Raw genomic sequence first — 26,579 nt, forward strand, 5'->3', positions numbered from 1 at the left:
CCAAAACTTCCCTCCCTTGAGATTTGAAAAATCTTGTTTCCTGATTGGTCCTCTGGTCAGGTGTTTGGTTCCCTTTGTTAACCCTTTACAGGTAAAAGAAACATTAACCCTTAGCTATCTGTTTGACACCCATACTGCAAGTAAAGAAAGCTCCAGATTTCATTTTAACCTTTTTTACATTAGGAAATGGGTTCCTCTCTTCCAAAGCAAGGACGTGTTGCTACAGCATCAGAAGTTCATGGCTGTAAAGAAAATATATCCTTTTGTGACATAGCCTTGAATTGTATGGGACTGATCCTGCAGGCACTCCACACACATAGAACTCTCCATGAGTTTAGGAGAAGGATCAGGCCCCAAGTACTTACTTCTTGTCTAGTTCAGTTTGCTGTCACAAAACTGTGGGCATGGTCCTGACCCCACTAGAGTGAATGGCAAAATCTCTATTGACATCAACTGATAACAATTTAGAATTATCCTAGTATATGACTAAATTGCTCATTCTAGGCATTCCCACCTCTTTTTCCTTGGTGGATTGATATTGACTGTCATCTATTAGCTGCTGTAGAACATTTATCTGGGATTATTTGTTATTCTTGTAAATGAAGGGCAGAGGAATTTAGCTAGATGGTGTTATCATCTGGGCCCTTATGCTGGTATTCCTGGCAAGTACGAACACATCCTTCATCTAAAGCCAGGGGGAACTGTGCTAGCCGCAGCACAGATCCAATTGTGCATGTTGTTTAGAAGGGGAAAGGGTTTGAAACCATTGCATGAAGCGAATGTGTCTGACAGAGCTAGAAGTGCAAGGTACAAAGACAGGGAATTTTGTTTTCAATAGATATGAAAAAATAAAGTGTTTCATCAGCAATTTGATGGGAACTGAAAACTGGGTTAGCCATACCCTTGCTCTGATGTTTCTGCACTGGATGAAAAATTTAATTTCTCAATTTATTTCTATAACATCTCAGTTTCTTTCACAGTAAACCTCAAAGTCCCAATACATTTCCCATCCAAAGCAAACTAAAACCTCACAAACCAAGGACTAAGCCTTCTCCCATTTGCAAGTGGCAAAATCCCTATTGGCTTCATTGAGAGAAAGACTGGATCCCTTTTGCTGAGAAAATTGCCAATTTCAATATTTAGATTTGGAGGAAGAGGAATTCAATCCTAATAATTAAAGATAAAAGAAAAAGTAATTCCAGTAGCAAATCCACTTTGGGAGATTTGATAGTCCAAACCAGAATTCCTTAGCCCACGCCAGATTTTCCTGTTAAACCAAGGCAACCCCAATGAAGAAAGTAGAAGAGAAATTTTGATTGGTGTTCCATCCTGAGAGGAGAGTTTAGCACTCAGTTAAAACTCCCATTAACTCTAGTAAGGACTTGAGGACTGGGCCATCTACTTGCACTTCCTGCCATCTGTACTTTAAGTTTTGAACATCCCCAGTTCAGCCTTCTTGTCCTTGAATAGTTTGGCAGAAGGTTGACTTAATCCAGACTGCAATGATAGACACTGTCCTGGCAGGAAGGGAGCCCAGTGAGGTGCAGCAGTCATTGCTTAACCTATGGTGAAAGGAGCAAATGGCTAATCCACTCTTTTCCTGATGCAGGGAGTTTGAATTTGGAGTGGCAACTCCCAGAAAGGGCTGCAGCATTTCCAACGTTTTGCCCTCTGTGGGGAGTGGTGATATCAAACCTGCCAAATGGGGAGTGATAGAATTAACTTGAAAAATAACCGGAGTCCTAGACAGGAAAGGAAAGTTCCCCTTACTTTAGCCCCCCATCCTGCCCCTCCCCCCGTTGGACAGCCCCCATTACACTGAAACCAATGGGCCAGGGGCCCAGGACTGCTTGTTCAGAAGGGCTGTGTCTTCACCGCAAATCCGCTGGGGTGGCCAGCAAGGCCTGCAGATTTGACCTGGCTGTGGCCAGTCGGGGGAGGAGGAAGTAGGGGGGAGATGTGGCCCTTCCTCTCCTGACACGCAGTCCCCTGGGGGATGCAGGAGATGCCCGGCTCCCATGCGGGGGCCCATTGGCTGTAGCTTTCCCGCGGGTCCCCGGGGCTGAGGGCGGTGCGGCGGGAAGGGCTGGAGCCAGGCCAGAAGGAGCAGATGAGGGCGGGGGCAGCGCCTCAGCCGGGCTTGCTCTGGGGATCAGGGCTGTCCTCTCCGCCCGCCCCCGGCCCCGGGCTGAGGCGCTCAGGGGAGGAGGCGGCCATGGGGCGGGTTAAAAGCAGCTGCCGGCCAGGGAGCGGGCAGGACCCTGAAAGCTCCGCGGGACTCAGCCACCGACACCCGCAGGCAGAGCAAGCACAGCGCGCAGCGGGGCTCGCGCCGCCTACTCCTGCCCCGGGCCTCCCACCTGCCCATGGTGTCCGGCGCCCAGCGCCCAACAGGGGCTCTTACCTGCGCGCGCGGCTGAGACAGGTGAGCTCGGCGCCGCTCTCCCTGCAGGGCGGCCGGGCAGGGGGAAGCCCCCTGCGGCGCTGTCTTGGCGCCCGCTCCCAGCGCCGGGGAGCCGGGCTCCGGGGCCAGCCCTGCGCTGGGGGCCAGTCTCTCGTAGCTCTGAGGGGCAGGGGCGAGGCGGGGGGCGCTGGGGCTGTGTGTGCCGGGGCAAGCTCTGATACCCTCGCACCCTCACTGGCCTCTCCTAGGGACCGTGGGGGGACAGGCGCGAGCTACCCCCCTGGGGCCAGGAGTTAGGGCCCGATCCTGACCCTCCCCTGGAAATTAGGAAAGACACTGAGGCGGGGGAGGGCTGGCAGGATCGGGTCACTGAGGCCGGAGCTAACCCTGTGACCCGTGGGAAGTCGCTGCCTTATAAAAAGCTCATTCGGTGGCTCCTAGAACCTGTTCTTTGATTCATAGCTACGTGGATCCTGAATCTGAATCCTCCGTGCAAGGCTCCTCATCCCTGGCTCTCCCGGGGTGCACTCGGTGTTATGTCCCATAAGTTTCCCCTCTTTAAGACCTGTTCAGTGAAAGGGTTCTGTCTGTCAGGCCATTCTGTGTGTTCCTTCAGCTGCCCCATGACTGTCGCTCTGGGTTCATCGTTTACACGTGGCCCGGGTATTTCCATCTTCTTTTCTGGATAACCTTAGAGATAAGGGGTTGTTGAACTCTCAGGAATCTCAAGCATTCTTCTTCTAGTGATGGTCCCTATTATATTCCAGGAGGGTTTACGCGTACATTCATCCAGAGTTGGAGAATTTTTTTTTTTTTATAAATTCATTCTATTTGTTACTTACATGATACTGAACAGCTTTTAACTAGTTTAAAAGGCTTCAGCCTCTGTCAACAAGACTGTCTTACTTGCCCATGAATGCACACCGGTTTTCCTTAAATTGGACAAGATTTATAATGCACTCAGCATCCAAAGGACAGGGTAAATAGAGTGAAGTGTCTGGCTGAGTTTTGTAAAAAGACTGGTTTTTAATTTACTTGCATGACAGGTTTGGTAAATTGCTTGAAAGGGTGCCCTGCTGTAGTATCTATTTTTGTATGCTCCTCTTGCTCTTAACTTTATTTCCCTCACTGCTAACCTCAACCCAGGGAAAATGAAATACTCCAGTGCTGCATTTGAAGGGACACATTGTCTGTAGATTAAATGTTAAATTAATTCCTGAAAGGATAGGCTTATGGTTAGGGCTTGGGAATGGGAACTAGGGCACCTGCATCCTTTTCCTGCTTCTGCACAGGAAGTCTGAGGTAAACTTTGGAAAGTCACTCAATCTCAGCTATAAAATGGGTAGAATAATACTTAAATCTACTTCACAGGTGCATTGTGAGGCTAAATTCATTGTTGCTTGTAAATCACCTTGATATTCTTGTACTAAAGGTTCTCCAGAAGTGCAAAGAGTGTGTATACAACATATGCATTCTTTACCTGTTTCACTAATAAGTGGGCAGGAGGCCCAGACCTGACTTTCTGTGGAGCATGAAAGCTTGTCACATTCACAAACAGAAGTTCCACCAATATGGAGATTACTTCCCTACCTTATCTCTCTCATATCCTGGGATTGACATAGCTACAACAATACTGCAAACATTAAATATGAAAACATTTAAAAAATCTTACTTTTTCATTCCTTCACTCAGCCTGGAAAATGTAAATAGATTAGTAAATTTCACTTTTGCTTCCATTCTGGTTGTTTCTGGTTCTCCTGCACCAATCCAGTGTTGCTGGTTTGGGGATGAAGATATTTAAGGAAAAGTTTAAATCTAAAAATCTGCCTTAATTTAACTTTTCATAACACTTATTTCCTTTTCCATCAGTAGAGCAGAGTGTATCCATTTTTCTCATGTAGCACAGAAGTCTTCTGAGTGAAGAAGGATGGTTCAAGGGATTGGGTAATGGGCTAGACGCAGGGGTCGGTAACCTTTGGCACGTGGCTCACCAGGGTAAGTCCCCTGGTGGGCTGGGCCAGTTTGTTTACCTGTCGTGTCTGCAGGTTCGGCCAATCGGTGCTCCCACTGGATGCAATTTGCTGCTCCAGGCCAATAGGGGCTGTGGGAAGCAGTGCGGGCCGAGGGATGTGCTGGCCGCGGCTTCCCACTACTCCCATTGACCTGGAGCTGTGAACTACAGCTGTTGGGTGCTGCAATCAGCCAAACCTGAGGAAGCGGCAGGTAAACAAGCTGGCCTGGCCTGCCAGGGTGCTTACCTTGGTGAGCTGCATGCCAGAGGTTCCCAACCTCTGGGCTGGGGAGTCTTTCATTTTGAGGGTGCTGGTTCTAATCCACCTCTTGTTGATAGTGACCACAGATTGCTACCCTCTGATGCAAGATAGAATTCTGTTGAGTTCAGAGTCACTGCTTCCACTTATAGTCAAAGTGAATTTGTCTTGGGGAACTCAGAACTCTTGCAAGATGAGTTTTGCAAGAAAAAAATATGGTTAACAGTGGCTGAGTTCAGACAAGAATTCTTCTGCCTTGTGTCCTACTTTGCATAATGAGACTGGATCTCATATGAAAAAGTATTATGAATGGCACCTCTCACCAAGCAATAGTAGCTTAATTCACAGGTATGGGGAGAGTGAAACAGTGGCAGGTATTTCTAAAAACTATTCAAAGTTCACTTTAAATCTATATATTTTTAGACATATCAACAGAGCCTTGCCAAATCCATCCTTTGTGGTACTGAGTCATTATGGGAGCTGAAGACACTTCATCTTGCAGTACTGAACCCTTATTGAGTAAATAATTGACAAATGTATATTTGCTTGCTACATGCTTTGCAGTGTCACATTTTAATCCAGCAAGTAAAGATGTAATTATCTCTGAGTCTTTTGCTTCTGAGTTAATTAGTACAGTGGCTCTCAACCTTTTCAGGTTACTGTACCCCTTTCAGGAGTCTGATTTGTCTTGTGTACCCCCAAATTACACCTCACTTAAAAGTTACTTGCTACAAAATCAGACATAAAAATGCAACAATGTCACAGCACACAATTTCTCATTTTTTACCATATAATTCTAAAATACTGTATTTACATTTCAGTGTATAGTGTATATAGAGCATTATAAACAAGTCATTGTATGACAATTTAGTTTGTACTGACTTTGCTAGTGCTTTCTATGTATCCAGTAGTAAAACTAGGCAAATATCTAGATCAGTTGATGTACCCCCTGGAAGACCTCTAGTAGCCCCAGGGGTACACATTCCCCTGGTTGAGAACCACTGAATTAGTACACACCAAGCACCTGTTTTCCTAAGGCTAGAAGTGCTTGAGATTGAAGAAGAATAAGGAAACTATACTGTTTCAGCTAATGCTCAAGCCTGCACACATCACACACTGGCTGTGGAAGGTACTCAGGGCCGACAGTAGACTTTGCCTACCACTGATTTAAGTCAGACATATGATCCTTACCTGTCATTGTAAATTTGCTGTAAATTTACCTTTCTTTCAGTGACTAACTGCCTTCACTTGAAGACAGAACTGTTACTGTACTTGTAGAAGAGCACTTAAGAGCTGCTAGAGAGAACTGCCCTGGCTTCTAAGAGGGTGGGATTGTTGTTTTGATCTTTATCAACCACTCTGTAATTCTTTAATAAAAGTTGATCATCTTTTTGCTTTGGGTGTTCCTGTTGGGCACTCTTTGATTCTTCAGTACACAGCAGCAGAATTACAAATTGCTGCAGGTTTCTTTGCATTGTGAAAGGAAAGGCTTTTTAGCTGCCAGAACCCGAGTTCAGATTTAAGTTTTCTTCCACAACAAACCTAAAGCAACGTCAGAGCATCATTCTCTTTCTGGGTGAGAACGGTGTCATCAACTGCCGAAGGAAAGACACTGAATTCTGTTATAGCTATGTCTACATTAGGGCTTTTACCAGTAATTATTTTGGCAAAAATCACACCCCTACCTGAGTTATGGGGGTAAAACTTGAAAGTGCACACCAGCCTTCAGTGTACCATAGAACTACTGGTTTGAAATGGGGGTTGCAACTAAGATCAGGCTCATTCTGTTAATGATTTAGGATCCTAAGCAGTTTAACATTGCTAAAGCTTTGCTAATGTAAAAAATTAGCATGAGAATTGCCACACCAAGACCAAGAATTGTCTCCCAACACTGGCGAATGCCAAATGCTTCTGTTGAAGATCTGATAATGCACTTAAGTGTGTGATGGCTGCTTTAACTGCAGATGCTGTCCTTAGTCATATTTAATATCTAAATCATGCTGATGAAGGTAACAAAGGGGCAGTTCAAGGCACACCCAGCATCGGGGGGAAATCTGAGCCTGACTAGCCAGTGGAGGCACCATAGACATCCATGTCCATATGCAAGCCTGGGCAAACTAGTAAATCAGATACTATTTGTAGGTGTGGGGAGAAGGGCGTGATGATATTCTGAATTTGTACAGCGCCTAGGGCAATGGGACACTATTACTGACTAGTTCTTCAGGTGCTACAGTAATACAAACATATTACATACGCTGCTTTTTTAATTTTACTAGTAAGCTATTTGCCTGGGTAATATCCTGTGGCAGTGAGTTTCATATATTAGTTTTACATGAACAAAATAAACTCTTTGTTTTATCTTTTTTCACCATTTTATTAATACAAACCCAGCATGCCTACATACACTGAAATCTCTAACAACCTGGTTTGTTGAAGCTATATTGTTAACTTCTGATTAAAGACTGCCTGCTGTACCCAGCTTTTAATTGAGGCTTTGTCCACACTGCCACTCTACAGCCTTGAAATTTTCTTGCTCAGGGGTATGAAAAAACATCCCCCATAGCGCTGTAAGTTTCAGTGCTGTAAAGTGCCAGTGTAGCCAGTGCACCAGTGCTGGGAGCTACTCCCCTCATGGGGGTGGGTTTTTTACAGCGCTGGGACCCAGCGCTGGTGCCGTGACTACACAGCCACATTAAAGCGCTGCTGCAGCAGCGCTTTAATATTGCTGATGGAGACATACCCTGATGAGAGAGCAGCAGAGAATCCTGTGGCACCTTATAGACTAACAGACGTTTTGGAGCGTGAGCTTTCGTGGGTGAATACCCACTTCGTCAGACCAGTAGGAAATTGCCACGGCAGGTATATAATTGCTAGCAAGCAAGTTAGAGATAGAGGTTTAGTTTCAATCATGGAGGTGGGCCACTGTGCTAGCAGTAGAGTGTGAAAACCCAAATGGGGAGAAACGTTCTGTAAATGCAGACACATCAAGCTTTGGTTTATCCGAGCTGATGGTGTCAAATTTGCTTACATTGATGACACTCTCATCAATCTGTGACCAATGGGAAGGAGAACTCTAGAAAAAATCTACACGATTTACAACAACCTTCCACCCCACCATCAACCTCAGACTGGACCAATCGACACGAGGAGGGTCCCTTTTAGACAAACCACTGAGTGCAAATAAGTGATGGTCACATAACAACAGACCATACGAAAACCTACGCCGCTATGCCTACCTTCAATGCTCCAGCTTCCATCCCGGGCACATCCACGATCCATTGTCTACAGCCAAGCACTGAGGTACAACCGCATCTGCTCTAACCCTCAGACAGAGACCAAACCTACAAAATCTCCACCAAGCATTTCAAAACTACAATACCCGCACGAGGAAATTAGGAAACAGATCAACAGAGCAGACGTGTACCCAGAAGCCTCCTACTACAAGACAAACCCAAGAAAGAAACCAAACAGGACTCCACTGGCCATCACATACAGCCCCCAGCTAAAACCCTCCAACGCATCATCAGGGACTCTACAACCATCCTGGCAATGATCCCAACTTCACGGGTCTGGGTGGCAGGCAATCCTTGCCGCACAGACAGCCTGCCAACTGAAACGTACTCACCCAGCAACTGCCAGCACACGTACCTATAGAACTTAGCTCAGGACATCCATCACACAACCTCGAGTGCCACTCTGCCCCACAATCGACACCACGACAACATCACAGGGGACAAAACTAACACAAGATCAGCATACAACAACTGGGTTCATTCAACCTGCCGTCACCCAATGTAATATACCAATCATATGCCAGCAATGCCCCTTGCTTGTAATCGCCAAACTGGACAGTCACTACGGAAAAGGATAAATGGACACAAATCGAGATATCAGGAATGGCAATATACAGAAAACCTGTAGGGAGAGCACCTCAACCTCCTGGCCCACATAGCAGACCTTAAAGGTGGACTACGCTGCAGCAAAAAACTTTCAGACCTAGACTTCAAAAGAGAAACTGCTGAGCTTCAGTTCATCTGCAAATTTGACACCATCAGCTCGACTAAACAAAACTGTGAATGGCTGCCATTACAGAACCAGTTTCTCCTCCCTTGGTTTTCTACACCTCTACTGCGAAAACAGGGCCTCACCCTCCCTGATTGAAAACCTCGTATCTTCTAGCTTTGCTTTGCAGCATATATTACCTGCCCCGGAAATTCCACTACCTGCGCTGACGAGTGGGTATCAACCACGAAAGCTCACGCTCCAAACGTCTGTTAGTCTATAAGGCTGCCACAGATTCTCCTGCTGCTTTTCAGATCAGAGCTTAACACGGCTACCCCTCTGAACTGAATGAGAGAGTGAGCACGTTCTCACTAGCAACTGTTTAAATGGCTGCTGCCTGAGCAAGAAAATGCAGTGCGTAATAGTGGCTCAGTGTAGACAATCCTCAGAAAGGCATTGTAAGGGGGAAGTGACATAAGAACGGCTGTACTGGTCAGACCAAGTTCATCAAGCCCAGTATCAGTTTTACCAACAGTGGCAATGCAGGTTGCCCCAGAGGAATTGAACCTAACAGGTAATGATCAATGATCTCTTCCTGCCATCCATCTCTCACCCTCTGACACAACAGGAAGTCTAGGGACACCATTCTTACAGTCTGCTAATAGCATAATGCACTAACCTCATGAATTTTATCAGTTCTCTTTTAATGCCCTTATAGTCTAGCCTTCACAACTCCCTCAGTAGGATTCCCACTAGTTGTATTTACACTATGTGAAGAACTCCTTTTAATTGTTTGTAAACCTGCTGCCCATTAATTTCATTGGTGACCTTCTTGTATAAGGGGGATGGGTGGGCGTCGTGGGTAGTGCGAGCAGGTTAAAAAGTTTATTTACTTATTCCCATATCTACTTTCTCCAGCATTCACTCATGGATTTATATACCTTCTATCATATCCCCTTTTCTCCTCTTTTCCAAGACTGAAGAGTCTAGCCTGTTGAATCTCTCCTTATGATGGGGACCCACTCCCAAACCCTAATCATTTTAGTTGCCCTCTCTTGAACCTTTCAGTGCCAGGTATTATCTTTTTGATTGATGAGACCAACATCTACGCCCAGTATTCAAGATGTAGATAGTACATCGTATTTTATAAAGGGCGTATGAATATATTCTCCTTTTATTCTTAATCCCTTTTTAAATGAATTCCTAACATCTGTTTGCTTTTTTGACGTTCCTGGCACATCCATGGACATCTCAGAACTATCCCGTGACTCCAAGATCTTTTCCTGATTTGTTGTAGCTTAAATAGCCCCCATCATATTTTATGTATATGTTGGGTTATTTTTCAGTGTGCATTACTTTACATTTATCCACATTAAATTTCATTTGCCATTTTGTTCCCCAATCACTTAGTTTTGTGAGATCTTTTTGAAGTTCTTCACAATCTGCTTTCGTCTTAACTATCTTGAGCAGTTTAGTATCATCTGCAAACTTTGCCACCTCACTTTTTACCCCTTTCTCCAGATCATTTATGAATAAGTTGACTATAATCTTATCATTAGATCTTGATGATTCCAGCACTCAGAGCTAGCATCATAGTGGTTATCAGGGCAAGCACATAGTGCCCTCTCGCTTTGCAATTGCAGCTCTCAATTCTAGTATCCTGATGCTGTCTTGTGTAGGTGTGCAGTACCCCTCTGCTGCTAGTAATAATGTTGATATCCTGGTCCCCCTGGCAGCTCAGCTGGAACAGCAGAATAAACAGTGGTGTAGTGCAGCTGTGACTGGTGCTGAGATGTGCAACGACTTGATCCCCATTTCAAACCATTTTTTGATCTAGAAATGCTCTTTTAATTAAGGGATGAGTTTCTCTACAGTGGAGACTGAAAGCTCAGTTACTCAATGTCATTGAGTTCTGTGGCTCCCTCCCTGCACTGTGGTCTCCCCAGCTCCTTCCTTTGACTCTAATCTCCCTGTTACATATCTCTGCTTCCCTTTTCTGCCTCAGGTTCCCCCAGATGCTCATGCTGCTGCTTCTGCTGTTGCCTTTTGCAGGAGATGAGGGGTATACTGCCAGGCCTCAGTCCAGCAAAGCATTTAAGTCAATGGAGCTATTTGTATGCTTTCAGTTATGCTCATTCTTAAGTGTTTTGCTGGATCCGGGTCCTAATGCGTGTACAATGGCATGCCAGTTACAGAGCTGTGCTGGCTATATGAAAATAAAGGCTGCCATCAGTGAAACTGAATATTAGTTTTCCTTGCCTTAGTTTTTCATTCTGTCAGAGAAACGGTTGATATCTTACTCGCTTTGTCAGTAAAAAGGTCTGAGAAGCAAATATCTGGAATAAAGATGAACAATGATACTGAGTAAATTAAAGCAATTGAGCTCTCCCAGAACACTCTTTCATTTGGGACTACTATAATATTTTCTTGTCATCTGCTCCCCGTGTTGTTGTGACTGATGTTTGATTCAGGGCTTGACCAGAATGGGGAGAGCTATGTGATCTATTTGGACTGACTAGTGGACTGATAGCACTAAGGGGTTGATCCTTCACCCACTGATGTCAATGGCAGTATTGACATTGACTTCAAAGGTTGCAGGGTCAAACTGAAAGGGGCTCTATCACTGGGGAGTGTTCCAGGTGCCACATGGCTTTCAGCCAGCATGAAAGCAGGAGTGGAGCCTTGAAAGGCAGAACAGGAGAGGGGCAAATGGAGGATGATGGCAGGACCAGCTTTCAGGAGAAGAGGAGATGGGAGAGATGGGTTTTTAAGTGGTGAAGGGGCAAAAGAGATTTAGGCATGTGTGTGGTGGGAAGTGAGACTTTGGGGCAGGAGAGGAGGCAAAAAGAATAATGAGACCTGGGAAGCTGAAGTGAAAGAGAGAGAGAGAGAGATGGTATGGTGGCAGGAAAGAAAAGCAGGGCTGGGTGGAGAGATGGCAGTGAGGAAGTAAGGTCAGGTCTACACTATAATCTTACATCCATATAACTATGTCACTTTGGTGTGAAAAAGCCACACCCCTGAGCAACACTGTTATAATGACCTGAACCCCACCCCACTACCAGTGTACAAAGCTACTGCCTCTTGTGGAGATGGATTATCTACACTGACAGGAGAAGCTCTTCTGTTGGCATAGTAGCATCTTCAGTGAAGTGCTACAGTAGCGCAGCTGCACCGCTGCAGTGTTTTAAATTTAGACCTGCTCCAAGAAACAGGGCATATGAAGGAGAATGGAGGAGATATGAGAGGCGGGAAACAACTGGTAGAGACAAGAGGAGGAGACGGAAAGAATAGACAGGAAAAGAGATGCAAGAAAGCAAACAAAACTGGGAATGCAAAGACCCTGGTGGAATCCAGAGAGGAGAAATGAATCCGTGTTTGTGTGTGCAGCGACAAACTTCTATATGGCAGTTCTGTTGTTTTTTTTTTTTAAATGATATATATTTAGCTGTATAGCAGCATCTCTAATCTGTTTAACAAAAGCAATTATAACATTCCAATATCTAAAGCTCAGTTAGAGCTGATCCAAAGCCTATTGTAATTGATGTGAGTCTTTCCATAGACTTTAAAGGGGGTTGGATCAGGTCCTTATCAAAAAAAGATTCATGATACAAAGTTAAGTGCCTTACAGATAGATTGCAGGGTTGGAAGGGACCTCAGGAGGTCATCTAGTCCAGTCCCCTGCTCAAAGCAGGACCAATCCCCAACTAAATCCCCAAATGGCCTCCACAAGGGTTGAGCTCACAATCCTGGGTTTAGCAGGCCAATGCTCAAACCACTGACTACCCCTCCCCCCATGATAACATAACAAGAAAAGATTACTCAGTTGTAAATTCACTATCAGAAGAGAAGTTGCAACACGTGATCCCCAGGGTAAATCCTGACATTCAGTCTTGTTTAAAAATCATGCAGTATGATAAATAACAGGTGAAGTAAGGCTAAATATTCAGAAATCTAATTATCGCCTAAAGAATCTTCTGGGAATTCAGGATATTTTCTGTGCTGCCATGAGGTATGAACCCAGAGAGACTTTTTCTTTTATATGGACATGCTCATGAAAAATCTAATTTGCCCCTCTAAAATAACTGAAAGGGATAAAAGAATGTGGCTTGTTCCAAGGGCTCCATTTTGCAAGGTGCAAGGTCCTGGGAATTGCAGTCAGCATCTTGAAGGAGAAACTCTTCACATCTCAAGATGGGGTTAGTTCAGTCTAGAAAGAACTTGATCTCCAGCCTGCAGATGATGGACAAGAAGTGATTCTAAAAACTTGCATCTTTGAAGTAATCCCACCAAATATTCTAGATTTACTAAAAAAAGAACAGGAGTGCTTGTGGCACCTTAGAGACTAACAAATTTATTTCAGTGTAAGCTTTCGTGGGCTGCAGCTCACTTCTTCTGATGCACTGTACTAGATTTACTGTATCCACCCATAAAGGGCAATTACATTTAATTGCAATAAGAACAGAGAAAAAAATCTTATCTTCAAAAGTCAGTGTCTTTGTTTCCCTGAGTTACCTAAAAGTTTTGACTCTACTCATTCTCTATACACTAGTTTCCAACTCGCAGTGCAGTTACCTTTAACCAATAGAGCAGAAAGGATTTTGGCGCTGCCTGGAAATAAAGGTGTGACACAGAATATTGCCGGTAAGAGACTGATCGTTATTTCCTGGCCCATGCCATGTGACCCTGGGTCAAAGTTACAAAAGGTTTTAGCCATTTTACATGATGGTCAGTATCCACCAAGCCAGTAGCTCTTGTTTTATCTTCCTTTTTATTTATTTTTTTAAAAGCACACACATAATGTCAACCTGACATGAACATAGCCAACTAGTGAAATCCAAACTAGAAGAAATTGCTAAAGGGGAGATCTAGGTTATTGGACTAGAATCTCTGAATCTCATTGGTTCACAATCACGGTTGCTCCTTGTTCACAGACATTCCTTCTGCTATGGCCTGTTCAGTCGCAGGTTTATTTGCTATGGTGAACCTGTGTTTGCTGCTCCTGTTGTCCTTTCCTTGCCAGTGGCTAGATGGTTACTTCCGTGAGTGCATGAGATTGTCCGCAGCATCCTGAACATCCTAAAGAAATGAAGCTGTAGTCCTTTTTGGTTTTGTCAAATGCTTTCTGACCATCCAGGGTGGCTGTGACCTGTAAACCTTGGTGCAGATGGCATAGCTGTTACGTTAGCATATTGCCACCCACTTTCCATTTGAAATCTAGCATTTTCTCCTGCTTACAATTGGAGTGACTATCATTCTTTTGATAGTATTTCTTCTGTTTTGGTTTCCTGGTAAACAAGGACCTTTTAATATCTAAATCAGGGTTAACAATCTTTGTTGGATATTGGCACTAAGGTTTTGTCCTAGTGCCCGTAGATCTCTGAACCAGTGATTCTAATAGTGTTAGGTGTGATATGCATAGCTAGAAGTTCTTTGCTATTTGTATGCACTTGAACTGGTCAGAAATTGTTCAATGAAATCAATTTTCTGATGGAAAACACTGTTTCATCAAAACCACAGTGTTTTGTGAAACCACGTCAAATGCAACAACATCTTCATCAGAGACAAATATTGCAGCCCAGCAGTTAGGGCACTGGCCTGGGAAATGGGAGGCCCAGGTTCAAGCAGAATTGAGCAGAGACTTGAATTTGGATCTCCTGTGTTCTAGCCCAGTGCCGTGTAAACTAGACCAAAGTGTCACTTGTATCAAAATGAAAAAACTTCAGAAACTTTGAAATGTTTCACTAATAAGAATTGTCACTTTCAAGCCAGTCCTATGATTTACATTTCTACTGACTCATTCCACAGTATGTTTGGTGCTGTAAATAATACTAAACAAAAAAAGACTGACTTGGAGAGCTGACAGTCTAGAAACTCTCAACACAATATATATATATTTTTTAAAGTAAAACCAACATCAGAAAATTCTCTTGGTATAGAAATTTCAGAGGCAAGAGAGAACATTGGAGTGAGAACTTCAAAGGATGATGCCTGATACTGATAAGGGGGGAAAAAAAGACCAGTAAGTTAGCTTTGTGGAATGTTTTGTTCTGGTTCCTTTGTTTGTCTGCCTGTTTTTTCTGGGGTCTTCCTATTCTAGGAAGTATTAAGATAATGAAAATAATCTCTATAAAAACCAATAGCCTAGTACAGGCAGTCCTCACCCCTTTCCTTCAAGTTTATGGAGAAAAATTTCTGGAGAAAATTGAATGTTCACCAAATTCAAAACTTTCTCTCCAGCTCAATGGAAAATTCATTTCAAGCTGGGTTTGGTACTAGTCCTGCTCCCCCAGCATTTACAGATCAAAATGTTTCTAGGGTTCTTACTGACAAAACAGTGTTCTTCAGTTTCTAATGTGTGTCTTTTTATTCTGTAAAAAATAAGTGAATTAACTTAATTGCTAACTAGACTTCAAACGAAATTTCTGTAAATCAGTGAAGGAGAGGAATAGTAGACAATATTCTATGTAAGGACAACTCCATTCTGGTTATTCATTTTTTTTTCTTTACCCCCCCCCCCCACCTCAAGTTCCCATAATCTATTGCAATGCCTCTGTACAGAGACAAAAAGGCATAATCCATACAACACTATCTCCTTTATCTCAACCTCACCTATTGGAAACTCATTGTTTGAAAAGTTCCTGATGTTAGTGTTTGTGATATGACACTTATCAGCTTAGATATTAGGTAATGGAGCTGGTTGGCTTTCCTGGTGGCTGGCTGACTCGGCAGACATGAAGATGCTTGTGGCTAAAAAGCTCAGTAGCACAGAATGGCAAAAACACTTTTGCTCACAACTGCAGAACTAGCTAGCCTCTCTGAGGATACTGGCCAACAGGCTTTGAAATCCCTGCTCAGGGTCACAAACTTCAAATTCTTCTAAGCCAGCTCCCCTGATTATCTGAAACCCTAGTTACTTTGGGTGTCCCCTGAGGTCTCTGGCTGATTGATGTTTCTAGCATAATATCATACATTTATATGGTGCTTTGGAGGATCCTATGAGATCGAATTTGCCCAGAGCTTTATGTGCTGCACTTAAATGAAGGGAGGTTGGCAGCCAAGTGGACAACACTTTGCGCAGCAGAGAGGGGAGGGGAAAGTTTGGAAACCCTGCAGGAGATCAGGTTAAACCCCTAGAACATAAAAACGACTATACTGGATCAGACTAAAAGTCCATCTAGCCCAGTATCCTGTCTTCTGACAGTGACCAATACCAGGTGCCCCAGATGAAATGAATGGAACAGGTGATCATCAAGTGATCCATCCCCTGTTGCCCATTCCCAGCTTCTGGCAAACAGAGGCTAGGGATACCATCCCTGCCCATCCTGGCTAATAGCCATTGATGGACCTAATCTCCATAGGGTGACCAGATGTCCCGATTTTATAGGGACAGTCCTGATTTTTTTTTGTTCTTTTTCTTATATGGGCTCCTATTACACCCCACCCCCATCCCAATTTTTCACTTTTGCTGTCTGGTCACCCTAATCCTCCATCAATTTATCTAGTTCTTTTTTGAACCATGTTATATTATAGTCTTGGCCTTCACAACATTCTCTGGAAAAGAGTTCCACAGGTTGACTGTGCGTTGTGTGAAGAAATACTTACTCCCCCCCCCCTTGTTAACCTGTGCCTTACTAATTTCATTGTAACCCCTAGTTCTTGTGTTATGAGAAGGAGTAAATATCACTTCCTATTTAATTTCTCAACACCAGTCATGATTTTATAGACCTCTATAATATCCCCCCTTAGTCATCTCTTTCCAAACTGAAAAGTCCCAGTCTTAACTATCTCTTCTCATACGGAGCTGTTCCATACCTGAAGCAGTGATTCCCCAGGAATGAATTAGGAGAGGTGTTGAATTACAGGGACGGGGGGTTCAGGACCAATGGGTATATAAGAGATATGAATAAAGTAAATGTTTTTGTTAGGAAATGCAAATTTATATAAGGATAAGCAAGTTACAACCAAAACATATAACAGGTCTAGATTCTAAAAACATATAATTTTTTTTTAAATGTATTTAATTAATTGACTTTTGAAAAGTAAGCCATCATGGATAAGAGGGAATCCTCTCATGGATCAGTAACTGGTTGAAAAGATGGAAACAAAGGGAGAATAAATGTCATTTTCAGAATGAAGAGAGAAATAGTGGTACTCTGAGGGCTGGTACTGGGACCATTACTGTTCAACATACTCATAAACAGTCCAGCCCCCTCAGACGATACCACTATTTCTCTTCTTCATCTGAAAAAATGACATTATATTCCTCCCTTGTTTCGCCATCTTTTAACCGACTGATCCATGATGAGGACTTCCCTCTATCCCATTGATGGCTTACTTTTCAAAGTCATTTAAATTAAATACATTTAAAAAAATATATGTTTTTAGAAATCTAGACCTGTTATGTTGGTGAACTTGCTATTATCCTTATATTAATTTGCTTATCCTAACAACATTTACTTTATTTATATCTCTTTTATTCCCTTGTCTGAAACCCCCCGTCCTGTAAATTCACACACCCTCTCCTAATTTTAATTCCTGGGGGAATCAGCTGCTTTCGGGTTTGAACAGCTCGTTATGAGATGAGATTTTTAGTAGATGGAACTTTTCAGTTTTGGAAAGAGTGACTAAGGGGATATTATAGAGGTCTTATAAAATCATGACTAGGTGGGAGAAAGATGATCTGAAAAAAAATGGGTAAGATATTAAACAGGGATGAGGTTGAGTGCATGAAATTATTGCTCATGACTTTCGATCATTCTCTCATAACACAGAAAACCTATATTTCAAAGGATGAGTTAAGTCCAGGCAGAGTTACCCATGCGTAAGATGAGATTACCTATACAGATAGGTGGATCCATGGCTCATTAAATGACAAAAGGGGGTTGAGCTGGGCAACAACAATGGCAGATAAAATTCTAGGTTTTTCCATCTCAACTTTAATACAAAATGTAGAGTAATCTGAGATTAAGGCTGGTGTAACCAGCTCGCTCAATATAGCATGACCTAATCTTGGAGTCTGTGTCAGCGCACACTGACCGTCTCTGTCAAAAACTTTGCCTCTGATAGCTCTCTCTATCGCTGCAGTCAGAAGATATGATGTGTCGAAAAGGCCCATAGTGTATTACTGCTTTTTTATAATAATAACGAGGTTTACTATTGGAGCCTTTTTAGAGAAGTAACATATCAGTGAGTTTATTTGAAGGCATAATCTTATTATGTGCGCTCCAGCTCACTGTCAGGTGTCGGATGAGCTCCGCTCCACAACGGAAGTGGACATTATTGGATGCTTCGCGGAGAGTAGGTAAATTTGGTAGTCTTGTTCAATAGAAGGTCGCCACTAAGTACCCTTGTATTATGGTATTAATGCCAGGAACAGAGAAAAACATATACAATGGGACCTTTGTCTCCCCCGCTAACTTATCATGAATACCCGGAGGATTTTGAAAAGTAAGCCCTTTCATGGAATAAGAGGGGAAGGCCTTACTGGATCAGTAACTGGTTAAAAGATGGGAAACAAAGGGTAGGAACTTAAATTGGTCATTTTTTTCAGAATGAGAGAGAGAAATAGTTGGTATCTCTGAGGGGCTGTACTCGGGAGTCCATTACGTTCAACAGGACTCATAAAGGACTGGAACAATTGGGTAAACAGTGAAGGTGGCAAAATTTGCAGATGAAACAAAACTATTCAAGATAGTAAGTCCCAGGCCAGACTGCGAAGTGTACAAAGGGATTCAGAAAATGGAGTGACGATGGGCAACAAAAGGGCAGATAAATCAGTGCTTTTCAATCTAACTATACATACCAAAATGAAAGTAATCTGACATTAGCTGGTTACCACTCAAGAAGAGATCTGAGTCATTGTGGGTAGTTCTCTAAAAATCCAATCAATGTCAGCTGCAGTCACTGATCCCACACTTTATTTGCTTTTAAAGAACAAGAGAGTACTTGTGGCACCTTAAGACTAACAATTTATTTAGCATAAGCTTTTTGGGCTCCAGCTCACTTCATGGATGTAGTCCACGAAAGTTATGCTCAAAATAAATTTATCTGTCTCTAAGGTCTACAAGTACCCCTGTTCCATTTTTGCGGATACAGCTAAACATGGCTGCCTATCTGAACCTTTTGCTTTTTTAAGAAAGGATAGATATAGACAGAAAATTATCATATTGAATCTGCATAAATCCATCATATGTGTACACCTTGACATACTGTATGCAGATCTGTCACCCATCCCAAAAAGAGTATTGGAAATGGAAAAGTACAGAGATGGGCAACTAAAATGAATTTGGGTATGAAACAGGAGGAAAATTAAAACATGACTGGGATTTTCAGCTTAGAAAAGAGACGATAAGGGAGATATATAGAACAGAAGTCCATATCTTTGACTGGTTGTGAAGAAAATAACGAAGGAAATGTTATTTAATCCTTCACATAACACAAGAACTAGCAGTCACCCAATGAAATAACAGGCAGCAGATTTAAAAAACAAAGAAATATTCTTCACACAACATAAAAGTCAACCCGTGACTCTTTGCCAGGGGTGCTGTTGATAGACCAAAACTATAACAGGATAAAAAAGAACTAGATAAATTCCCTAGAGAATCGGTCCATCAGTGGTATTAGCCACGGATGGGGAAGGGATGACACCATGCTCTGAGTTGTCCTAGCTGTTGCCAGAAGCTGCGGAATGGGCAACAGGGATGAGATCACGTTGATGCATTACCTGTTCTGTTCATTCCCTTGAAGCACCTGGCCTGACCACTGTCGAAGACAGGATACTGGGCTATATGGACCATGTGACAGTATGCACTTCTTATGTAAAATTAATTTATAAAAATGTATTAGTACAGAAAACTCCCCCAACATAATGACCTCTCAAGATGCCAACAATGTGGATACAACCGTGGCAACGCTGCATTTGAAAAATCTTTGTATGCCTACTAGAAGCATTTTATATAAAATTCTCATTACCATGTCACAAATCTAGCATTCTGGAGAAAATCACTAAAATATAGTCCAACAAACAAATGTTTGTTAACGTTCCCTTAGTATAAGCAGATCAGAGGTGCTTTCACATGAGTACACCTCCCAGTCGGGCAAGAAAGCACTTTGCTCGTTCCCAGCTGCTCAACGTTTGCTCTAGGCCATGACTGTTCGTTGTCCATGTTCACTCACCACTCTGTTTGCCAATGGCCCTGCGCAGATACCTTCTGCTGCTACCTGCACTGTCCTCTGTGAGTTGTCTCTGGAGGTCCACCCACGCTCTCAGTGATTTCAAAGCTGAGCTCTCCGTGGGGGAACCTTCATTGCAGTGGTCTGGGCTGGCTTTACACAAAACATTGTCCCACAGGTAACACTATCACTACAGCAGGACTAAACATTAGGGCTTTGGCTACATTGGCACTTACAGCGCTGCAACTTTCAACGCTCGGGGTTGTGAAAAAACACCCCCTTAGCGCTGCAAGATGCAGCGCTGTAAAGTGTCAGGTAATCAGGGCGGCAGCGCCGGAGAGCCGGCTCCGATAGCGCTGTACTCTACACCGTAAGGATGTGCGTTTACAAGCAGCGCTGGGAGATTCTCTCCAGCGCTGCGGCTCTGACTACACTCACATCAAAGCGCTGCCTGGGCAGCGCTCTGAATTTCTAAGGTAGGCCACAGCCTAGACCTGATTATCATATTTCAGGGCAGTGGTCATTAACAGAACAAACGGACATCGATGGAGCCTATCGCTCTGTCTTTAAAAAGTGGAGAGGGACAGGTCCCCCCCTTGCTTTTGATTGCCCTCATCAGCACAGGGCTAGGTACAGTTCTACTCCCTTTACTCATACAATAAGACACATTTCATTCCCAAACCCCCCCACCCCCCCCGGCCACTTTCAAGTGATTTGTAACCAGCCCAGCCAAATTTAATCACTTGGGCAAACAGCTCTTGTTTGCTGGTACTAGTAGATTAGGTGTGAGGTAAATACAATCGGGGTCCGAGGCCTTTGCGCCCCAGTTGGTTTATATTAGCTGTCAGGAGAGAGGCTCATTAGACGGTTGCTTACACATCACTCATTTGAAATTATTAGCGTTGGCCAAAATCACTGAAGATGGAATGCACTTGACATTGTCATAAAAAACAACGGCTGTATAGGAAGCTAGTTTATGTTCATTACTGTTTCAAATCTATTATACTTTCCAGAAAACGTATATTCATCACACACTTATATGCTTTTAAATGTGTATTCAATGTTTTAATTTCCAATTCAATTTCCAAACAATCATTAAACTGGCATGTTTCAGAGAGCAGCTGTCGTTCAGTCTGTAATCCGCAAAAGAACAACAGGCATACTTGATGGCCACCTTAGAGACAAAAATGTATTGAGATACTTTCATGGCCCACTTCATTGGATGCATCAATGGCTTATAGTTGAGGAGATAGTAATCTACATAAGGAGACATGAAAGGTGGGAGTTGCGCAAACCCTCTAAAGGCTAATTAATAAGATGCACTATTGCAGCAGGAGGAAAAAACACGTTTTGTAGTGATACATCAATATAGCCCAGTTAAGACAGTTTAACAAGAAGTTGAGGATACTTAACAGGGCAGTTAGAGTCATACTGGGTAATGGCTCACCGATTCCCAGTCTCTATTGTAAGCCTAAGTTGATTGTATCTTAGTTTGCCATCTATATTAAAGTCCGCAAGTTAGTTGTGAGTTGTTTTTGAAGCTTTTCTGTTGCAAAACGACACCTTTAATTGTTACCTGAGTGGCCAAAGAGGTTGAAGTGTTATTACCTACTTATGGTTTTGAATGTTATGGTCCTGATGTTCAGGTTGTGCTCAATTTATTCTTTTCGCTGGACTTGTACCGGTTTGCGCCAATGTACATGGCAAAGGGCAGTGCTGCACATGATGCATATAGTCAACATTGGATAGATGTGCAGGTAAATGAGCCCATGATGCGTGTGGGCTGATGTGAGGTCCTGATGAGGGTGTCACTTGATTAGATATAGTGACAGAGTTGGCATCAGATTTTGTTGCAACCAGTATAGTTCCTGTTAGTGTTTTTGGTCCGTGGTGGTGTAGTTGCTGGTGAGTGTTTGCTTCATGTTGCGGGGGCTTCTGAAAGGAGACTGTCCTGTCATCCAAGATCTGGCGAGTGGAGGATCATCTTTAGGATAGGCTTGTAGATCTTGATATGCGCTGGAGAGGTGTCTTAGTTGCGCGCGGCGAAGTACGGCTAGTGGTGTTCTGTTATTGTCTATGTGGGCCTGTCTTGTATAAGGTGAGTTCTGGGCTACTCTTCTGGCTCTGTCTGCAATCGGTTTTTCACTTTCAGCAGGTGTATATAGTTTTTAAGGGTTGCTTGACTAGAGATCTGCTAGTGATTGTCTCTGTCCTGAGGGACTGGAGCACAGCAGGTTGTATCTTAGAGCTTGGCTGGTAGACCAATGGATCATGTGGTGTGTCCTGGATGGGAAGCTGAAGGCATGTAGTAAGTAGAGTGGTCGTAGGTTCTCGCATAGGGTGGTGTTTATGTAGCATCTCTTAATTAGCACAGTATGCAAGGAAATGGGACCACATGTGTGGAATTGGGTTCTAGGCTGAGTTTGATGGTGGAATGGAAATTTTGAAATCATGGTGGAATTTCTCAAGGGCTTCTTTTCAGTGGATTCCCGATGATGAGATGTCCTCAATGTAGCACAAGTAGATACTTACGGGGGATGAGAGTAAGGAAGCATTGTCTAAATCAGCCATAAAAATTTGCATACTACGGGGCAGTTCGGTTACCCTCTGGCCGTGGCCACTGACTTGAAGGATATATTGGTCCACAAATGTGAAATAGTTCATGGGTGAGGACAAAGTTGGCAAACTTCAGCCATCAGGTTTGGCATGTAACTAGTTCACCAAAATGGGGAGTGTTGGGGAAATCATGCCCAGAGCTGTCATTCCCTATTATTTTGTTGTCCTTTTTCTGACCTTTTCCAATCCAGTATTTCTTTTTTGACATGGGTGCCACATCGGCACGCAGTATTCAAGATGTGAGCATACCAGGATTTACATTATAGAGGAAGATATTTTTCTGCTCTTGATTGCTCTATCCTTCTTAAATGATTGCCAGCATCTGTTACTTGTTTGATGCATTTCACATTGAGAGAATGTTTTAGGAGCTATCACATGATTCCAAGATTTTTTCTTTGATGTAACAGATATTTAGACCCATGTATTTTATATGATATGTTAGGATTATGTTTTCCAATGTGCATGACTTTGCATTAGTAACATGAATCTTTATTATATTTTATCCAGGGGAATAGGATAGCTCGTGGTTGAGCATTGGCCTGCAAAACCTAGGAGGTGTAGCCAATCCTTTGAGGGAGCCTTTAGGGATTGGGGCAAAAATCTGCTGGGGCTGGTGCCTGCTTTGAGCGGGGTTGATAGCATGACCTCCTGAGATCCTATCCAACCCTGATATCCTATGATTTTGCTTGCCAGTCACCAAGTTTGAGAATCCTTTTGTAACTCTTGCAGGCTGCTGGCGACTTAACTTACATTGCTAGTTTGTATCTTTGCAAATTTTGCCACCTCACTGTTTACCCCTTTCCAGTTATTCATGAATTATGCTTGAATAGGACTGGTCCCCATGCAGACCCGTGATGGGGACATCCTGTTTACCTCTCTCCATTCTAAAATGACATTTATTCCTTTCTTTTGTTTCCTAATCTTTTAACCAGTTTACCAATCCATGAGTCGACCTTGCATTTTTAACTCCCGTGACGCTTACTTTGCTTAAGAGCTTTTGGCTGAGGACCTTGGCAAAAGCTTTCTGAAAAATCTAGTACACTCTATCCACTGGATCCCCTTGTCCACATGCTTGTGACCTCTCAAAGAATTCCACGGTGATTGGTGAGGCATGATTTCCTTTGCAAAAAGCATGTTGTCTTCCCACAAAGTAGTTCATCTATGTGTCTGAACAATTTGCATTTACTTAGTTGCAACCAGTTCACTCAATACTGAAGTCAGGCTGACCAGCCTGTAATTGCTGGGATCACTTCTGAGCCCTTTTAAAAAATTGGCGTCACAAGAAGCTGATTTAAATGATAGGTTACAGACTACAAGTTAGTGTCTGCATTTCACATTGAGTTCTTCAGAACTCTGAGGTGATCCATCTAGTCCTGGTGATTCTTACATGTTTAGTTTATAATTTTTTCATAAAGCTCCTCTAAGGACACCTAACCTGGACAGTGCCTCAGTTAGATTGTATCTAAAAAGAATTGCTCGGGTTGGGAATTCTCTCACGATCCTCAGCTATGAAGACTGATGTAAAGAATTCATTATTTCTCCACAATGGCCGATCTCGTCTTTGAATGCTGCCCTTTAGCACCTCCAGCTCAGCCGGTGACCCCTGGTTGTTTTAGCAGATTCTGCTTTCCTTTAATGTAACTTGCATATATACAAAATATTTTTTAAAAAGACCTTTTGTCTATGTACAGCAGACTGCGGAATCATATTTTTGATGTCGTCCTCAAAGACTTCACGCTAATAATTTTCATAGATTCATAGATGTCAAGGTCAGAACGGACCATTATGGTTATTAAGTCTGACCTCCTGCACAATGCCAGGCTGCAGAATCTCACCCACCCCTCCATGTAACGAACCCCTAACTATGTCTGAGTAAATTGAAGTCCTCAATCGTGGTTTAAGACCTCAAGGTGCAGCGAATCCTCCAGCAGTGACCAGTATGCCCCATGCTCAGAGAAGGCGAAAAACATCATGGGCCTCGCCAATCGTGCCCTGGAGGAAAATTCAGCTTCCCGACCCTCTGAGCATGGGGGCAACGACTACCGCCAGCACCCAGGAAAGAATTCGCTGTTAGTAACTCAGATCCCACACACCCATCTAAACCTCCATCACAGACCACAGGCATATACCTGCTAATAATCAAGATTAATTGCCAGAATTAGGCTGTCTCCTCATACCATCCCCTCCATAGAAGTTATCAGCTTAGTCTGAAGCCAGCTATGTCTTTGGCCTGCACTCACTCCCCTTGAAGGCCTGTTCCAGAACTAGCTTCTAAATGGTAGAAACCTTTGGCTAATTTCAAGGCTAAACTTCCTAGTGTCCAGTTTATATCCATTTGTTCTTGTGTCCACATTGGTACTAAGCTTAAATAATTCATAGTGCTCCATTTATCCTCTTCAGAAGGATGAAGAACTAGGGGGCACAAATGGGATTGTATCCATAAAGTTAACTTGTTCTATTGTAGTGTATTGCAGGCAGCGATTTGAGGTTTGGTGCGTGATAACATACCTACCATTATCAGTTCTTTCTGTTTGAATCAGAAAATTAGAATTCATGGATTACATAAATCAGCTATTTTAGTACAGAGCTAAAAGATGATCTCTTAGCAGCATGAAGTGCTTTGGAGGAGTGACAAAAGGTATTGTTGCCCCTTCTTCTGACATCAGTGTCCCCACCTCGCTGGGTGAAGCAGAATTCTGGGCCTTGCACGTAAGCTTCCCAGTGAAGTAGAAAATCAGTGACAGAGCTCCATTTATTATTCTTAGCATAACTTGTGTTATTTACATGTCTACACTAGTGCTGGAATGGAGGTGGTCAAACAGCATGCAGACAATCCCTTCTGACCTTTGTGGCTACTTGTAGTGACAATGTAAAACAATGATATGCTAACAAGCTGTGAAACAGTTACTGTAGCCCATAAATATTTGGCCATTGTACGTCTTATATCACAAGTTTTATGGCATTGATTTCCTAATGCATGATTTAGAATCATTTGGTGTATTCATTTTGTTTTGTTAGGTCAAAGGAATCAAACGAGACAATGGACTGGGGAACATTGCAGGCCATTTTAGGAGGTGTGAACAAACACTCCACCAGTATCGGAAAGATCTGGCTCACCATCATGTTCATTTTCCGTGTTATGATCCTTGTGGTGGCTGCGGAGGAAGTCTGGGGAGACGAACAAAATGATTTTGTCTGCAACACTCTGCAACCAGGATGCAAAAATGTTTGCTATGACCACTTCTTCCCCATCTCTCACATTAGACTGTGGGCCCTTCAGCTCATCTTTGTCTCAACTCCTGCACTTCTGGTGGCCATGCACGTTGCGTACAGAAGGCACGAAAAGAAAAAGCAGTTGAGAAAGGGAGGGCAAACCTGTGAATATAAAGACATTGAAGAAATAAAATCACAAAGATTTCATATTCGGGGTCCCTTGTGGTGGACCTACACGAGCAGCATATTCTGCAGAATGATCTTTGAAGCCCTCTTTATGTATGCGTTTTACTTCATGTACGATGGCTTCCGAATGCCGCGCCTAATGAAGTGCAACGCGTGGCCTTGCCCCAACACAGTGGACTGTTTTGTTTCTCGACCCACTGAAAAAACAGTATTTACTATTTTCATGATCGCTTTGTCTGGTATTTGCATTTTGTTAAACGTGGCTGAATTCTGCTATCTGCTGATAAAAGTTTTCCTCAAAAAGTCTCAAAGAGCAGCATCTCCAAGACATCACCTCAACCATGAGACTAAAGAGGAAACTAAACAAAATGAAAGGAATGAACTAATATCTGATAGCTGTCACAACACAGTCTCAAGATTTCCAAGCAGCTAAGGTGATGCAAATGTGAGGAGTCACTCAGTGTGGAGTGAATATTCCTCTTACAAAGCTGCAAATGAAATCAGCTATATTAAACAATAAAGTGGGGTGAAGGTTTAATATGTAATGTCAGGTGGGAATTAAACACCTAGTTCAAAAGAATCAAAGCAGCGTAAAAATGTGTGAAAAGTATATAAGGATTAAATAGGAAACTGTCTCCATAAGAATATCCTTAACAAGGCAACTATGACAAGCAGAAACTCACTAGTACTTCTGGGCTAGAGTCACAGAAGGG

At 43.0% G+C, this 26,579-nt stretch overlaps 1 protein-coding gene across 1 annotated transcript; it reads left to right on the top strand.

Moving 5' to 3' along the window:
- The first annotated feature begins 2,359 nt into the window (after window positions 1–2,359).
- Window positions 2,360–26,579, top strand: LOC116826126 (gap junction beta-6 protein). The gene is made up of 2 exons (XM_075062722.1): window positions 2,360–2,425; window positions 25,486–26,579. Exon 2 carries the CDS (start codon window positions 25,508–25,510, stop codon window positions 26,297–26,299), a length of 792 nt encoding a protein of 263 aa, XP_074918823.1. The 5' UTR covers window positions 2,360–2,425; window positions 25,486–25,507; the 3' UTR covers window positions 26,300–26,579.

This window comes from Chelonoidis abingdonii, chromosome 1, assembly GCF_003597395.2.
Source record: "Chelonoidis abingdonii isolate Lonesome George chromosome 1, CheloAbing_2.0, whole genome shotgun sequence".
Classification (NCBI taxonomy): Eukaryota; Metazoa; Chordata; order Testudines; family Testudinidae; genus Chelonoidis; species Chelonoidis abingdonii.

Bases quoted from the DNA above. Each gene is read 5' to 3' on its own strand.
- LOC116826126 (XM_075062722.1), top strand. From the start codon at position 25,508: ATGGACTGGGGAACATTGCAGGCCATTTTAGGAGGTGTGAACAAACAC.